General features: G+C 44.4%; 1 protein-coding gene across 1 annotated transcript in view; it reads right to left on the bottom strand.

The window, feature by feature from the left end:
* Positions 1-632: 632 nt before the first annotated feature.
* The window catches only part of LOC137438237 (ATP-binding cassette sub-family C member 2-like), a 94,549-nt gene continuing 76,124 nt past the window's right edge, over positions 633-19,057 (bottom strand). Inside the window, exons 22-28 of the mRNA XM_078766242.1 lie at positions 12,449-12,575; positions 6,060-6,161; positions 4,798-4,941; positions 2,485-2,643; positions 2,175-2,341; positions 1,864-2,058; positions 633-1,713 (exon numbers count right to left, since the gene is read on the bottom strand). Of these exons, the coding sequence (XP_078622368.1) occupies positions 1,584-1,713; positions 1,864-2,058; positions 2,175-2,341; positions 2,485-2,643; positions 4,798-4,941; positions 6,060-6,161; positions 12,449-12,575 (1,024 nt within the window). The 3' untranslated portion in view covers positions 633-1,583. The remainder of the gene's footprint in view (positions 1,714-1,863; positions 2,059-2,174; positions 2,342-2,484; positions 2,644-4,797; positions 4,942-6,059; positions 6,162-12,448; positions 12,576-19,057) is intronic.

The following is a 19,057-nucleotide window of genomic DNA, read 5'->3' on the forward strand; positions in this document are numbered from 1 at the left end:
AATTGTCTTCTGAGACGAGTGTGGACATTTCATTCTCTTGAGTCTTGTCAAATCATTTAAAGGCTAAATTAATTAATTGAAATCCACCACAGTGGGCAGAGTCGGTGGAAGGGGGGAGGGTGGGTGGAGTAGGTGGAAGGGGGAGGGTGGGTGGAGTAGGTGGAGGGGGGAGGGTGGGTGGAGCAGGTGGAAGGGGGAGGGTGGGTGGAGTAGGTGGAAGGGGGAGGGTGGGTGGAGTAGGTGGAAGGGGGAGGGTGGGTGGAGTAGGTGGAAGGGGGAGGGTGGGTGGAGTCGGTGGAAGGGGGAGGGTGGGTGGAGTAGGTGGAAGGGGGAGGGTGAGTGGAGTAGGTGGAAGGGTGAGGGGGAGGAGGCTGGGTGGAGCCAGTGGAAGGGGGAGATCTCACTCATGTTTGTGACATATTAAGTCTTTCATGTGGCCTCGTATATATGCTCATTACCCAATGAAGACATGTATTAAAGCATTTTAACACATCCTAGACATTTTTTGAACCCGTACTGAGAATCTGGGAGCATATTCTCGATGAATATCTGGAGAAATGTACTACACGTTGTTGTGGCTGCTTTTCAGACACCTTTCTTAGCGAGACTCAGTCAGACTCAGCGAGACTCACTCAGTTCAAATCGAGATTTATTCAGATATTGCGGAGAGGGAATCCAACACTGTTGCAGTTATACTTTACACAAATTACAGACCGAATACGACGCGTCGTTCCATGGGGAGAATTCTCTCCTCGCAGCCTCGGAGTGTCCTGTTATATACAAAACTAATTTGCTCTGATCTACAATGGTCGGAATTCTGAGGTCACTTAGAGCCAGCCGTTCTGGCGCCAAACTCCATATGTTTATCATTACGGAGGACACAAAAGCTGATAAGGTCACTCCCCTAGCCCCACTAATGAAGTGGTACATTCCAACTCCGAGCTGAATCAGCATTCTTCCCTCCGTTCACATCCTTAGAGGTCACTGGGTCATTTCACAGATGGTCGGCTGCTTGCTCCAGGTTCCCTGCACATTTACTTTGCATGCTTTAAGAACAAGATTCACATTGAAGTACAATTTAACTAATATTTATAAATTGTATTATAAATATGAATTATATATTTATCTATAATTCCACAACGTGCAAAGTCACATCCAGTAAACTTGGCACTTGTTAGTTCACAAACTGTGAAATCACATTTTTTTCAAAATTGGAACTCGCTTCACATGTGTTCATTCTGCAAGTGCCAGACACGTGGTTCATCCTTTGATCAGCCTCTGTGGCGTAATGGTGGGGCGTCCGCTCTGGGTTTGGGAGGTCTAGGGTTTCAACACCTCCCAAGTCATACCAAAGACCTGGGATGCAAACTGTAATTTCCATCAAATTTACTCCCATAATACACCTTCCATCAAATTTACTCACTTTCTCAACTTCCTCTACACTAATCAGATCATCTTCCTGTTCATCGATAACAGTAAACATAATCGTTGATAAACTTTCACAAAAAACAAATAAACAATGTTTGAACTGCATTGCGAGACAACATTTTAGCAAATGAAGCTCAGCCGTCCATGATCTCGGGTCAAAACGCTGTCGACTGTATCACAGCGATGCCAGCATCCTTCGCCATGTTGAAGAAAAGGCCCTGCCTTTCCATGAGGTTCTCAGGAGTGTCAAACTCCATGATCCGACCTCGATCAAGCACCAAAATTCTGGAATAATGAAAATGGTCACTCAAGGATAAAATAAAAAAAAGAATGTAATACATCCAGCTACCGCAACCCTAATCGGCCATTTGAAATACAATCGCAGCAGTGGTGTACAATTAGAGTTGCAGCAACATTGCAATGGCCTTGTCTAACCGAGAGTAGTCGAGCACGGTGTGCAGGCGGTGAGCAATGGTGATCACGGTGCTGGTCACGAACTCGCTGCGGATTGTTTCTTGGATGAGACTGTCCGTTTCCAGGTCCACGGCAGCTGTTGCCTCGTCCAACAGCAATATACGACTCCTCCGTAACAACGCCCGTGCCAAGCAAACGAGCTGTCGCTGTCCCACACTGCAAGCACCACTCCGTTAGTTCATGGCCTTGTTCAGCATTACGGGAATGGGTAAGCCGAGGCTTAACCTCCAGCCGACCTGAAATAAAAACGGCAACAAATTCTCCCCAAGCACCTGAGATTGTCACCCCCTTCAGAGATTGGGCAATCGAGTCCTCCAGGCATCTCCTGCACTTGATGGTGCAGATGTGCCATCTCCAGTGCGTGCCACAACTGGATGCTGGAGTATTGGCCTCGTGGGTCCAAGTTCATACGTAGAGAGCCAGAGAAGAGTACCGGTTCCTTATATCACAAAAAAACACTTCAAGCCGTTTAAAACAATTTCGACAAAGTTTTTAACATTTCACCACAGATGATAGTGATTTTTTGGAGCAATTTGAACACCTATCAAGTGAGCAAGAAAAAGTTTGGGAGAAGCAGGTGACCTGTGGGATGATTGTGAGCTGCTTGCGGAGATCGTGTAGACCGATGGATGAAATGTCAATGCCGTCGATCAGGATTCTTCCTGCAGCGGCCTCCAGGATACGAAATAAACCATTCATCACCGAGGATTTCCCGGCTCCTGTACGCCCGACCACACCCACCTGAACGAGAAGACGTACCAGGTTTACGTCGATGCATTTCTGCTTTCTTTGTTCTCAAAATTGGAAACTCAAAAAGGAGATTACGTTTCTTCCCCCTCTTGATATTTTTTACAATTATTTGTTTTGGCTGGATTTTTTTCCCCACATGTACCTGTCTTGATTTAAACCGAGCACTTGCTAGTTGTCACGTAATGTCAAATCACATTTCTTCATGAATTGGAACTTGTATCGGCAAGTACTTGACATGCTTTTCACACTTCTTGACATAAATCAAGCAGGTAGCCAGATTCTGCAACCCCCGGCAGTATTTGAGAAGGCCAAATGCCTCAATTCTGTGCTTGCTGCCAGATGTTGTGTCCCCAACCCCTCACTCTCGACATCCACCTTTCCAGTCATACCTGACTGCTCCTGTACTCTGTCTTTTACACCTGAAGGAGAAATTTCTTTCAACCCTCGACTGATTGATACTGGACAGTAACAGCTCACGTGTCCTAAAACCCCACCCTGCTGCTGTTGCACATCCTCTCTCTGCCCTTTTACAACCAGTCGTTTGCGCTAGATCATCTTTTATCTGCTTGGAAACCCACCAACGTCACTGCATGACGTAAAAAGTGCAAAAACGGAACCCCTCAACTTCAGTCCAATCAGCTTACTTCTAATCATCAGCAAGGTCATGGAATCCATCATCGCAGTTGATATAAAATCCTTCCTTTCCTCCAACAACCTCCTCTCAGATCACAAACTTGGATTCAGACGAGGTCACTCTACCTTGGGGATGCTGCTTATACTCGCCCAACAATGGATGTAGGCCCTCAATATGAGGGCCGTCACTCTGGACATATCTAGTGCTTTTGATACAGTTTGGCATCCTGTCTTGCTCTCCAAACTCCTGCCGATGGAATTATCAAGGCCAACTCCACAAGTGTCTTACTGACTTTACTCTCTCAGACTCTCAGGATCCTTTCAGGATTCTCTCAGGATCCTTTCCCGTTAACAGGGACATGTTGTCAATGCCGTGTTGCCCTCCCTGTCAATGCTGCAGTGTCCCAAGACAGTATTCTGGGCCCAGTCCTATTCCTGATCTTAAAAAATGATCTCTCTGACTCTCTGGAAAATCCTCTATCTATTTGCTGGTGACCACTCTCTGCCATGATCTCCCTCATCCTTCAGACAAGCAGTCCTTTCCTCAGCCATTAAAAAAAAAATCATAAGATGGTCAAACACTTGGAATACGTCTTTCAATCCTGACAAATCTCACACTCTCACTCACTCTCTCCAAAAGGACTGTCTTGCATCCCTCTTATCTATTTTCTTAACAATCCCCTTGAGGTTCAGTCATTCAAACCCATGGGTCTCACTATCAGCCATAATCTCTCCTGAGCAAACAACATTTCAAAATTGGCCTCCAAAGCCAGCCTGGACTGGGCATCCTCCATCGTCCAAAGTCGTTTCACTCAACACCGCCCCCCCCCCCCCCGTTTTTTATATATATTAACTTCTGAATACATTTTATTGAGACGCACTGTTAATATGCTTCATTTATACTCTTGGTATATCTTGGACAATTGTGAGCAAATGTCGAACATTTTTAACGCTTCTCATACTTCTTTAAAATCTGATGCAACAAATTAAAACTTTTGAATACGTGAAGCTTACCAGTCGGAAAACATCGGGATTAGACATCAGGTTGCAATTTGCTTTTTAATATGACGTTTCAGAAACAGGTTAGGGTAAAAACTGAAATGTTTGTGTATTTTTACCTTTGAGGGCATCACAGGTAAGTCATTTGATGTGAAGCGTATTTTACTTGCTGTGAAACTGCAGTTTGAGTATCCGCTCTACAACAACCTTACAAATGTATTATTCTGTTAATGCGTTCAGAGAAACCACAAATATTTACAATTTGTTAAATCACTATTATGGCTTCTGAATACTCGGTGATGAATTACAGGTTAAAAATAACTGAGTTTTCTTTTCACAATTTTCTTTCTTGGTTCATATTGGCATAAGGTTTGACTGAATCTTCTTCCTCATTTCATCATAGACATCTCTTCCTGAGAAACCCATCTCAATTTTACAGCAATACCTTATTCATCAAACTTCCGCTCTTCCCTTGCTAATTTCACTTTAGCAAAACACAGAAAACACGCTTGCCTTTTCTCCTGGGTAGATGTGGCAACTGATATCTTGAAGGATCAATTCCAGTTCGGGCCTGTATCTCAGGCAGTAGTTTTCAAAGGTGATCCTTCCATGTTGAGGCCATCCGGGTGATGGACGGTTCTCCAGTACCCATGGTGCCTAGAAGGGTTCAAAAGTCTGTTATGTCTTGTGTTGTATCCTTCTGTGGGAATCCTCAACACAACACTTACACAGTTGTATTCTCACCTGTAGTGTCTGTTTTGGGTTGGGCAAGTGCGGATGGTGGGGGGTTGAGAGGAACTATATAACACAAAGGATGTTGAATTCTGAAAGACTCACAACTTAAATTCTTCTTCTTCTTCGGGCGTATGCAACACTGTGGGTAGCTCAGGAATTTGTAATTTGTTCATGGTGTTGGCGGATAGCTCGCCTACTCTTCGTTAAGGACACCATGGGATTTTTAACGTCCACCATCGAATGCTGGCAGACTGGACATCCGTTTAACGTCCATCCGAGGGACAGCGCACGCATTGATGAATCACCCTGCCCGTGAAACACCGGGATGACAGTTTTTAGCAGGGTCGGGATTCAAACCCAGGTTAGATAGCCTAGAGGTGAGTGTGCGTAGGAAAATGTGCAAGAAAATTGAGGCACATGGAACAGTGAGGAGATAAAGGGGAAAAAGGGCAATGCACTGCCAGCGGAGAATGAACAAACAGGAAAAGAGAAAAGGGAGGAAACCCAGCAACAGACCCAGACGAGGCCCACAAGAGCCTGGACAAGGACAAATGGACCCAGCACAAAGGTACATGTGAGGACATTCAATGAGATGCGCAAATACGATACATAACGCCGACAATTAACAAAAACTGTGAAACAAGACAATTCTGGAACATGGATTCTAAGCCTTCGCCACAGCCCCTGAGAGAGAAGAGGACAAACATCAACGATGAAGGAACCTGGGACTGGACTCAAGGAGCGACAACTACAAGATAGAGAGAAAACAGATCACCTGACTGAGATATTAGTTGCAGCATCCACTCCTGTTTTACTCCAGGCACAAAAATGTCGTGAATGCAGATTTTGTTTGACTTTTTTTTGTGTCTGGTCATTGTCTGGGGGATAGGGGTGGGGGGAGGGGAGGAAGTGGGAGAGGGTTTTGGGGTGGTGGAGGTTGGTACTTTATTTTCAAAAATTATATGGTTTGATAAACTCCAGTCAGCCCAATGCACAAAACTCAGGCTTGTCGACAATGACCGTTCTAATCCAGAACTTGCCTCTGTCTCGGCTTGACTGTACTCCACCACACGCTCCACTGCGACAATGTTCGTTTCCAGCTCTGATGTTTGACGTACCAGCCAGTTTAACGTCTGGGTCACCTGCACAGCAACATGCATATTCAACTCAGGTGAATTGGAAGTAGTTGACTGTAGGAAACTTTACTTGGATTATTTTCACTTGAGTTATTTCTCCTGCCTTCCAGATTTGGGTCTTCAAAGTTAAAGATAGTAAAGAGTAAATAAGACTTCACTTTGAAAAATCAGTAATTAATGAGGAATAGAATACAAGACCCATTGTGGATGTTCGCACGGACGAAGGCAGGCCGAGCTCCTTTTATATATAGACTAGTTGAGGTACCCCGCTTCGCCCGAGTTGAAGAAGAATAATACAAATATATGATGAAAAGAACATGTATATTTTAGAGCAATATCACAGTACATTTCCTACATGACGTTTTTTCAATTTTCCAAAACCTCTGGGTATGCAACATTTCTGGTTTTCTTACTTGGTGCCAAGACATAAAGATTGCTTGGTTTTCCAACCCTCGAGCGGCCCACGTTCAGCTGGCCATGGGAAAACACTTGTTCTGTGAAGTTCAGGCCTACAACCTTCATTGATTGCCCCTGCGCCAGAAATATGTCTTGAAATATTCCTGAAATAAGTTGTTGACCTTTTGGCCTAGGTTAACCTCAAAAATAATTGGTGGTTTAATTCAGTGATCTGATCTGCAAATCCTCTTCAAATTTCAAGTCAATGAGATGAAAATTGACGATTTTAGAAATTTGGCCCATATTGATATTTTCACCTTTAGACCTCAAAAATAATTGGTGGTTGAATTAGGTTACCCGATATGCAAATCCTATCCAAATTTCAAGTCAATTGGATGAAAATGTAGGATTTTTAAAACTTCACCTTAAGTTGTTGACCTTTGGCCTATGTTTACTTTTTGGCCTATGCTGACCTCAAAAAGAATTGGTGGTTCAATTTCAGTGACCTGATATGCAAATCCTCTTCACATTTCAAGTCAATCAGATGAAAGTTGAGGATTTTAGAAATTTGAAATTGTTGTTGACTTTTGGCCTATGTTGCTCTTTTGGCCTATGGTGATCTCAAAAATAGTTGTTGGTTGAATTCAGTTTGCTGATATGTAAATCCCATTCAAATTTCAAGTGAATCAGATGAAAATTGAGGATTTTAGAAACTAAAAAAAAAAGTGGTTGACCTTTGGCCTACGTTGACCTTTTGGCCTACGCCGATCTCAAAAATAGTTGGTGGTTTAATTCAGTAAGCCGATATGTAAATCCTATTCAAAGTTCAAGTCAATAGGATGAAAATTAAGGATTTTAGAATTGAGGCTGATGACTATTGAGAAACTCAGTTGGGAGGTTTCCTGCCTGATCTGCATGTCACTTTGTCAAGAGAATCATAATTTCTTTCATGACCGGGCAGCGAACGTCATTATGTGTGACATTACATCACTCCTACGGACGTGAAAACATTTGTTTTCCTTAAAAATATATTTAAAATAAATAAAATAGTACATAAATTAACAATAAAAGAAGCTAAAAAACAATTTAAAATACAATAAAAAGCACATTAAAATATGTATGTATGTATGTACAGTATACTGTGTGTGCGCACAACCGCTGATTCTCATTCAAAACAGAGGCGACGTACAGTATTCCTTTACTGTGTCTGTGTTAGCCATGGGTCCGAAGAAGGATAATGCTAGTGTTTCCAAGCGTAATGTGGTTACGATGGACGATAAGGTAAATCTGATTAAAAGGTATGGAAAAGGTGGAAAAGTGTCGGTGATAACGCATAGACCTTATCGCGAATCGGAACAGCAATGCGTCATGGGATCGGAAAGGGGCAATAGCGCCGCCACAAACTGCACCATGGAATTGCAGCTGGCGCGGTTTTTTAGACCATTGATATTAAAATAAAAAGTAGCCGATAACCACCGGAATTTTATGCTGATTCCGAATCTGTGTCTAAAACTTTTCTCCGATGTGTAGTTCTTGAGTCATAAGCGGACATCCAGACAGACACACAGACACTCCTCCTTTATATATAGAGATAAGTGTAGTCTGAGTGAATGTGTCGCATCAAGTACATTGACATTCATAGGAAATCACTTACGTACGTGCTGGCAGATCTGTAAGGTAGAAAGTTAAAATACACCAACTTAGACGGTAATGTGATTATTACTTTCCCCTGTATGATTATAAGCAATAACTAGAACGGCACTCAGTAGAGAGCATACCTCCGCCTGGTGAACAGTTTATGTTTTGTATCCCACTGATCGGCCGGATCTGGATTCGGACATGAATCAAAATCTAATTGGCTTGTTCTTGTCACCTACCCAACTCGTTCACCAAGTTTATTCATAACTCATACCTCACTTTTTAAAATATCATGTTATATATCGCTTTTCACCCGATCTCTCAATGGTGAAGAATCACTTAAAAATTAAATAATTATTGTAGCCGGATCCATATTCAGATCTTCACCAAAATCGAATCTATTTGTCCTTGTCAGACATGCAACCTCTCTGCCAAATTTCATCCGAATCCGTCAACAACTTTTTGAGATATCCTGTTCACAACCGGACAGAGACAAACAAACAGACAGCCAGGGGTGAAAACATTAGGCCAAAAAATATATATTGCTGGTCTCTGGCCAGACCAAAGTTCCAGAATTGATGTGGCGATGGTTTTTTTTTTGGTTTTTTTAAAAGCATGGATTGCACATATAAAGGTGTTTTTTGTGTCCTCATACCTGGCGGTCCTCCTCATCTGCCATGGTGCCGTCCAGAGAGAAATTTAAGACAGGCAATGCGACTGGTAGGCCTTTTTGTAAATAATGAACACAAGCTTAAGTTATTTTAAAATGTATTTATTCTGAAAATCATTGAGTTCTTCAAGCATATGGTAGACTGCCATTTCGTTCTTGAATTTGCCTCGCCGTACCGTCAAACATTCCAATGCGTCGATCGCGTCAACACTGCGCATGTGCAAGTGGTCTGAATGACTTCAACGCTGAAAGAACCACGCATGCGCAAATGACTACACCCGCTGGAAAGCTGTTCGCGTACGGGATGACACGAGGCACGTGGTGACGTCATAACGTAAATGGATCACATTTCTTCATTTATATCCCGAACCACCGGTCGGATTTCGACGCCGTAAAGGTCTTCGTGTAGTGTGAATAAATGCACAAATTTTAAGACCTTGTGGTTGGGGCCTTGTGGTTGTAGTTGTAGAGATATCCTGGACGAACCGCGAGACGATGTTTATTTTCAAAAAAATGGATCCGTATTTACGCAGGACACGCATTTCAGAATCACGTGATGACATCATAGCGTAAATGGATTACATTTAGTCATTTATCTGCCGAATCGCTGAATCGATTTTGACGCTGTAAACGTCATCGTGTAGCCTGCAGCTCTCTAGGCCTTCTGGTTGCTTCACACAAACCCGACAAAGAACGTCTTCGTTTCAATAAATGACAATATCCAGCCGATTGGATTCATGACGTCACGGCACACAAAACTACTCATATCTTTGGAACCGCTGGTTGGATTTGGACAAACTAAACGTAGTTTTGTAGGGGAGAACCGTGCGCGAACGTCGATACCAATGGCGACCTTACAGACCCGTATTTCGCGAGATAGCGCGCCGGCCTGGCAACATGCATACATTATATGGCTCCTCACTCTCGAAATCGCGTTTTCGGCGAGAACGTGACGTCACGGCTCACTTAATGGCAATTATCTCATCTTGGCGCCGCCTCAAGTATACGCGAATACTTGAGGTGGCGCGGCATTGTTTATGTTTAATGTGCTATATAATTTATGATGTGCTCTATATTATATAGACAGCGCGCACTGTTGTCGGCACCATTGGAAATTTGAAAAAAAAAAAAATTGTTGACGCGCAAGGCCAAAATTGATGCGCGCGCTGACCAGAGACCGGAAATATATTTTTCTCGGCCTAACCTCCATCCACCTTTGGTGGTGGAGGTAACAAGAACGGTACTCTTCGACGTCAGGACATCGACCGATATGCCTCCGCCCACATTATTACATCATTATAATACTTGTACCAAGTTTGAATTGGATCACTTCAGCTGTTCTCAAGTTATAGACTTATTACGGACTTTGACCCTTGACCTTTGACCTTTGCCCCGAAAATCCTAATCAGTTAATCTTTACATCATACATACCTGTACCAAGTTTGAATTAGATCACTTTAGCCATTCTCAAGTTATAGACATATTAGAGACTTTGACCTTTGACCTCTTGACCCCAAAATCTAATCAGTTCATCTTTACATCACTCTACATAAGTGTACCAAATTTGGTCAGAATCCCTTCACTGGTTCACAAGTTATCACGGTTACAGGATTTTTACCTAACATGACCTCTGACCTCATGACCACAAAATCTAATCAGTTCATCTTTACCTCCTCATACATACCTGCACTAAGTTTGACTAAGATCCCCTCAGCCTTCTCAAGTTATCGTGGTAACGAAAACCTATCATGGACGGACAGTCAAACGGACAACCTGAAAAAATAATGCCTCTGGCGACTTCGGTACAACAACAACAACATGCATTTTAAAGGCCATTTTCCCGACTCGAGCGGGGGTTAGCCTTGCGGTCCCCATGACAATCTTCTCCATTTTGCCCTACTTTCTGCATCTCTCCTTGTTAACCCCCTTGCCTGCATTTCTTCTTCGACCATCTTTAGCCAAGTCTTTCTCGGTCTTCCCCGTCCTCTACTTCCTTCTACATTCATTTCCATCACTCTTCTCAACCAGTCACTTTCATCCTTCCTCAACACATGACCAAACCATCTCAACCTGTTCCTCTTCACAGCATCAATCACAGGCTCTTTTCCCATCATCTTTCGCAATTCATCATTTGTCTTCCTCTCTCTCAACGATACTCCGCACATCCGTCGAACCATTCACATTTCCACCCTTTCCAACCTTCGTTGCTGCTCTATGTTCATTACCCATGTCTCGCTCCCATAAATCATAACACTTATCAGTTATCACACATGCAGCATACACCTTTCCCTTCAGCTTCAACGACACTCCCCTCATCATCAGCACGCCACTCAGTTCCCGAAACTTCTTCCATGCACATCTCACTCTAGCAACGGTTGCCGAGTCTGATCCACCTTCCCCATTCAGCATGTCTCCGAGGTATCAAAATGTTTTCACACCTTCCAGCTTCACGCCGTCTCCAAGATCCATCTCAGCATTTCCTCCATCTGCAGCTCCCTCTGTGCACACCTTACATTTGAATGTAGCTGCCACACTGGTTAATAACCCTCTCAGACCGCTACCTTTTTGGTGAACCCACTCAGCACACATTGTACATTGAATGGAATTCACTCCGACACCCTTCCTACACACAGCACAGGGCCACTTCCCAGTTCTTTCCACCTCACCACATGCTTTACCACTTGCCATCACCTTCGTCTTTCCGATATTCACCTTCAGACCTTTTGTCTCCATACATTCCTTCCACTTGTTCATCTTTTCCTTCAGTCCATCCATACTTTCCGCAATCAACACCAGATCATCTGCATACAACAACTCCCACGGTAAACCCTCCTTTACGTTCTGAGCCAGCACCTCCATCACAGCTACAAATAGTAGTGGACTTAGTACCGACCCCTGATGCACTCCCACCTTCACCTCAAACTCACCACTGTTCCCGTCCTTCGTCCTTACAGCTGTGCACGCTCTTTTGTACATTGCCATCACTACTCTGATCAACCATTCCTCCACTCCTAACTTCCTCAATGGCCATGTCAATACTTTGCGTGGAACCCTATCGAATGCTTTCTCCAGATCAACAAACCCCAAAAAACAACTTCTTCCTCTTCTCCATGTACTTCTCCTGCAACTGCCTCACAATGAAAAGCGCGTCTGTCGTTCCTCTTCCTGGCATAAATCCAAACTGCATTTCGTCAATCTTCACTTTCTTCTTTATCCTCCTCTCCAACACCCTTTCCAATAACTTCATTCCATGCTCCAATAACTTTATCGCTCGGTCCGAGCCACACTCCAGAGGGTCACCTTTCCCCTTGTATAGAGGGACGAGGGTACTCAGTTCCCAATCCACTGGAATGCGGCCTTCTTTCACCACCAGATTACAGATCTCTGTCATTCTTCATCTTTCCATGTCATCATTGTCATCTTTACCTCCTCATACATACCTGCACTAAGTTTGACAAAGATCCCCGCAGCCTTCTCAAGTTATCGTGGTAACGAAAACCTATCATGGACGGACAGTCAAACGGACAACCTGAAAACATAATGCCTCTGGCGACTTCGGTAACTGAGGCATAAACATGTACAAACGCACATTGAGAGCATAAGAGATGGAAAGACCGACGATACCACCCATCAAGCTCTGACGGGACAGCACAGCAAAGAGCATTGCAAAGAACACAAACAGCGTGCCCACCAGCTCCAGCCGAATTGCCAGCCATCTGCATAGAAAAACAACATGCAATGACATCAAATGATGGTGATTGGGTTGTATCAATTACTAAAGAAACACTTAAGGGATGATCAAGGAAGGTTTCTTAAAATATACAAAAAGCAGAATGTTGATTGGTTGGGATCAGTGGGGAGGGAACCCCAAGACAACCATTACCGATCATGGAAAGGTTATAATTTGGCCGGATGTACTTGTATATCTGTTATCATGCATTTGTGAGAGTTTGGAATATACAACATATGATATTTGTGCTCCAGGGAGAAATACCATCTCCACTTGAAAATTTGAAATAATCCAACAGATTTATTTTTGAAGAATATAGGTGCCAGGTATTTTGTATACAGAGTTGAGGCTCGTGGAAGAGGTATACATAGAACACTAAACGGATCAAGACGTAACAGGACAAAAGGAACAGTAGAGAGAGAAGTAGGAGGAAAGGGAGAGAAAGGAGGGGGGGGGGGGGGGACCAACAACACCAACAACAGGGTTCAAGGACAAAATAGGGGGAGACTTGGTCAAACAATGGGGTGGGGAGGAATGGGGTTGAGGGAGGATGCATTGGGTGTACAAAATGGCTCCAGAAGCAAACTCTCAGGAAGGAAAAGCTGGAAATTTGGAAGGTGGGCTTGAGGTTGGGGGTTAAAGTGCAATTATAAAAAATAAAAAAGTTGAATAATCCAAAGTAGATTTTTTCCAATTAAACAGGGTCAATACCCCTGGCACTCACCTGGTAGAATAAAAAGTATACTGCACTGACTAAAGGTATTTTAAACCAATTTCAATGCTTGCTAGAAGGCAGGGCAGCAAGTACAATCATACCAACATAATCATCAGACTTTAAATAAACAAAAAATTGGAGGGCAAACAAAAAAACTGTCCTACCTGCCACTTCAGCATCTCCCATGCATGTATTATTTTTATAATTAATAAATCTCTTGTACACTGTCCGAGTTCGACCAGGTGCTTATTAAACCCACAACAGATGGCGACGAGGATGGGATCTAGCCCGGAGGGGAGAGGGACTGGGTTGTTTCTCGATGGCAGCAAGTTTTCCGGGCGCCCACCAAATGGTGAGAACTTTTTCGGTAGAATGGTAACTTCTGCCGCAATTGAGTGAAGGATCCTGTCTTGGCTTTATCTCTGGCGCAGATTCAAATGAAAGTTAAAGGGGAACGGATAGGGTGCAGAGATTTATTTGTTTAAAATAAGGAGGTAAGATACAAGTGGCTTGGGGCCTGAGCACCTGAGTGTTTCCAGGCTTCCTGGACACTCGGACACACTATGAGTGTTTCAAAGAGACAGCCTTGAAAGAAAGTCTGGACACTCGCACGTGTGGGAGGTCTGGCAGGAATGTCACAGTTGGATGTGTTGCGAATGTCTCTTAAAGGGACAGGTAGAACCGGTACACTCGGACGCTCGCTGCACTCTGCCTTGAGGACCTGAACGACGGCAACATTCTACGGGTATTGCCGTGCATCCGTCAGTGGAGGAAGCCGGATAAGGGGAGCCTCCTTTAACCTAACGGGTTGCGGAGTAAGGGAAGAATGCCAGTAAGATGGGGAATGAACAAGGAACATCTGGTGAAAGGAGAAGAAAAATGATCACCAAATCTAAGGTACACTGGAAGCGATTCGGCTGGTGGGCTGAGAAATTTCTCCGTTGAGAAGATGATAGGTAGGTAGGACAGGGGATTCAGTCAGATCGGGCACTCAAATGAAATGTGAGGTAGGTTTTGGATATTTTGGAAACATGATGTTCCTGAGACGTGTGCTACACAGATGAGATCCCTCCCCATGAAGTCCCCACGAAGCATGAAGTCCAAGGAGGCCTCTCCACATCTGGGAACAAGGTACGACACATTGATTCGGATGATTCGTGTGAAGTTGAGTGTCTGGCTACCAAAGTTAGCCGAACCCAGCTCGTTCTCTAATGAATGTGAGCTTAATGTATGGATTCGTGAATACAGTATTAGCAATCGGATATTATTGTCTATTATTGTCATATTGTGGTATTAATTGTGGAGGCCTGGTGTTGGCTTAGCGGTTAGGGTGCCGGCTTGGGATCCTAGGATCCTGGGTTCGAATCTCGGTCGATCGCTGAATTAATGCCAGGGGGGTTGCCTCAGCCTGTCATCCTTCCGAAGTCGGGAAATTGAGTCCCAGCTTGCTGGGATGAATGATCACGGTGTGTACCCGGATTCAGAATAGGTACACCGTATCCCTGCGCACCGTAAGAGCGTGACCAAGGGTTGGTGTCAGGAAGGGCATCCGGCCATAAAAACATTGCCTCAAACAGGGAACCATGATTGTCATGGGCCCCGCAAGGCTAACCACCACTCAGGCAGGGAAAATGGCCTTAAAACGATCATTCATTCATTCATTGTCGTATTATTGTATTGAATACAGTATTATTGTCGCGAGCAGCCCTCGGGTGGGAGGTGTTTATGGCCCTACCTTCCTCCCTCGCACGGATCAGCAGGCGATCGGAGTGGACAGTCTGGTTCCCTTGGCAATGAGCCACGAGCCAGCAGGGAATCACAAAAGAAAGGAATGCGCATTTAATTGCTGTGTATTCGGACCGGAAGTGGAGCGATCACTTGCCCTGAACCCGGGCATCGAGTTATGTTTTGAATTGATCTCATACGCACTGTATGCAGCGATTGCTGGACTTGTCAAATAAAGGTGCGATCAGCTTTGGCTTCGTGTTGAATACAAAAATAGGAACGTGGCAAATCGGAGAGACGTGAAGGGCCAGTCTCCCTCGGAGCCGTCGTTCACTGGCGAGCATATGTAATACATAGATGGACTGCAGGAACGTACATACCAAGGTACTTTATAAGGGTGCGGCTGTGCCGCTGATGCAGTGCCCCCTGCGTGTTAGGACAGAATTTACAATTTGTGCCAAGGGTGCCGGCGATAGCTCGCCTACTCTTTGTGAGGGACACCGGCGGGGCGAGTGCTGGCAGACGGGATGCCTATTTAACGTCTATCTGAGGGATGGATCACACATTGTTGGGTCGCCCTGCCTGTGAAACATTGGGATGACAGTTTATTGTGGGGTGCATAAGGTGTGTGAAGGAGGTTAAAATGGTGACACCCAGACTTTGGGTTCTAGACCTGTGAATGCTCTGGGTTGAGATTCGTCACATGTACCATTGATGTGTGCTGAGTGCGCATGCGCTGAGTTTTTGAAGGGGGATGACGTCATTGTGTTGGATCGCTTTCAATGTCAGAAGGTGACAGGGGAAATGTCAGAATTGTAACACCTATGCAGAAAATGGAATGCAGGTAATTGTGGTTTAATTGTGGTTATGATTTCGCCCCTGTCTGTCTGTCCGGCTGTGTTCGTGCAGCCGGCAACGGAGTTATGTTGATGGAACACGGATTTCAAAGAGGACGCGTACAGAAAGGCGGGAGCAGGGACACGGAGGGGGACAAAGCTGCAAAACCACGAATTCTGTGGCACGATTTTTTAGGAAGGAGAAATTGAGCTTGAGTACTCTCGTGGGCTGGAGCGACTTGCTGAGTGATTTATGATCAAGACGAGTCCCTCAAAAGACCACCAGCTGTTCAAGAGAGACCCAAAACCTGTTCCATAACACTCTGTCTCCTGTTGGTTGGTTCAGTCGGGGCAGGATGTGAGAGCGGAAATCATGCCAAGTGGGGAGAGGTTGGAGTGGTATTGATGTTTGCGTAAAGTGATTCAGTTCACATAGTGTGCATAAGGTGTGAAAATATTATGAATGTGACTTTGTGGACAGTCTGATAATGTCTAGACAGGTGTGCCTGCAGGGGAGATTGCGGCTGCCTGCGGTTTGATTCACACATGTTGTGGGATTCTCATGCATGGTCATGTTAGTATTTGATGTTATCGAGTTAGAGTGATAGAGGTTGGAGTGCGGAATTGTGAGCTGGTGGACAAGACCATCCCCTCCCTCCCCCCCCCCCCCCTCCTCCCCGACAAGACATTTTGAGATGGTTTGAGATTTCTACTCAAAGATTGAAGTTGCGGTAAACATGTGCATTCTAAATCTAGGGTGGGCAAGGTGACCTTCGAGTAATATGTGTTAGTTGTTGAGATCATGAACAAGCTTGCGTGTGCGGTTGGGCATCTTGTGTGATTTGGCAGGGAACACACTGTTTTGTTTCTCTGTGAGGGGGGCTTTGTCTGGTGGCTAGTGTTACTGTCCTACACGCCACTTCAGCATCTCACATGCATGTATTATTTTTATAATTAATAAATCTTTTGTACACTGTCCGAGTTCGACCAGGTGCTTATTAACCCCACGACATGCGTTCTCCTTCCGACGAAGACTCATCATTGTCAGGCTCAATTCCATTGGTACAGTGACCATTCAAGGTGGACAATAGCAACACGACAAAAAGCTTTGTATACTTGCTTCTTCACTTCTCACCTTTTCCTTTTTTCCATTATTCCTACAATATTCCCGTAATAATCACATATTAAACTTTTGTTTGTTTCCTCTATTACTTGGAACTAGCCAAAACCCATGGAACATCCATGGAAGGGAGGATGTGGTGTATGGATAGAGTGTACCATTATGGATGGCATAGGGGATTTGCTTGTCCGAGTAAGAGTTAGGAAGAAAGATGAGAATGAAGAGTGCGTATATGAACAACGTATTTATTGCAATCTACTTAAATGACAACGCTATGATATACTTTTGAAAAATGAATGGATTCGTAATAGGAATCGGCATAGCACCACTCTGGCCACACTGGCGCAGTGGTATGTGTCACTGGAAAGGAACAGCAGTAGAACCATAGACTTAAAAAAAAATGAACGGCTTAGTAAATCGACTGGAATTAGCCCCATACTGGCGCATTGGTAAGCGTCAATGTCAAGGCAGAGCAGGAGGAATATAATACAATGAACGCAGTATCAGAGGTTGAAATTATTTTAAAACTTCTGGATAAACAATGTTTGGGGTAATAGTCAAGCCTCTGACGACTCCTTGCGTACTCGTATTATCAACCTTGATATACACATCTTTGAACGACCGTGCTCTTGAACATGCCACATATAACTGGCCGTGGGAGAAGACAGGAGCAGGCAAATAGATACCCAGTTTACGGAATGTTTGGCCCTGGGCTTTATTTATGGTCATTGAATATGCCAGGCGAACAGGAAACCGAGTTCGCTGTAGAACGAAGGGTAAACTGGCATCAGATGGGGCCAGTCTGATACGGGGTATAAGAGCTCGTTGTCCCTGGTGGGGTTGGCTCTGGGCTTTATTTATGGTCATTGAATATGCCAGGCGAACAGGAAACTGAGTTCGCTGTAGAACGAAGGGTAAACTGGCATCAGATGGGGCGAGTCTGATACGGGGTATAAGAGCTCGTTGTCCCTGGTGGGCACCTGTTAGTATTTCTGCATTAAGTACGTGAGAATGAAGGTGGTGAAGGCGACGTCTAGTGCCATTGCAAAGACCTTGACGAATATCGAGATTCCTGAGAAGCATTATAATAGTCCCTGGTTTGAGGCTTAGACGGTGGGGCGGCATCCCCGAAGGTGTTATGCTGTTGAGAAACTCAATTGGATAGCTCTGAGCCTCTTCATTGTCATCAGAAATGGCGCAATCAGTGCTGTAGTAGACTGTCTTTGGACCAGGAATTCTGTCCAAGACCTCATCATTTAGCTTCAGAGTATGTTCGTTGGTGGGGCTCAGAATAACCGTTTGAGCAAGATTTGCTTCTGATACATCATCGAAAACATAGTCAATTATATTTCCCTTTACAATGTTAAATTTGGAGGGAAGTACGATACATTCCGGGTGAGTGTCGGGCAAAGGCTTGTGAAGTTGACCATTGCCAAGTTCAATCAGCCACTTAGCGAAATCTTGTTGGTCCTCGTTGGCTCGCATGTTTTTCCACAGTTTTACAACAGTACAATGGTGCCAAAGATGAGAACGTTTCAGACAGTTTTTGACAATGACTGCACGCGGCTTTCTCGGGACAACTGGAAGTACCTGTCTGAAGTCACCACCAAGAAGAAATTTTTTTCCACCCAAGGGAACGTCTGTAGCAGTTATATCTCTCAGTGCTATATCGATGGCATTGAAAGCATGTCAGGGGACCATTGATGTTTCATCAACAATAAACATGGTGACTGATCGAAGCAATTCAGCATGGGCAGAGTTTGGGTCTATATTGCAGGTAGACGTATCAATGATAGGGACTGGAAGCTTGAACAGATTGTGAACAGTCCGACCACCGTTGAGCAGTGTGGCGGCAATGCCTGTCCATGCACTTGAAGCAACTCTGAGATTCTGACCACGGAGAAATGAAATCAACGTATTGTAAAGCATAGTTTTGCCACTACCGCCAGGACCATCGAGAAAATAACAGCGAGGTCGTGGTGATTTACTCTGAACCTCCACCACTGCAGCACACACAGCATCGAATAGCACCTTCTGTTCAGTTTTCAGAAGGGGTATCTGAGCTTTTGCCA

This window comes from Myxine glutinosa, chromosome 12 (genome assembly GCF_964187855.1).
Source record: "Myxine glutinosa chromosome 12, kmMyxGlut1.1, whole genome shotgun sequence".
Lineage (NCBI taxonomy): Eukaryota > Metazoa > Chordata > Myxini > Myxiniformes > Myxinidae > Myxine > Myxine glutinosa.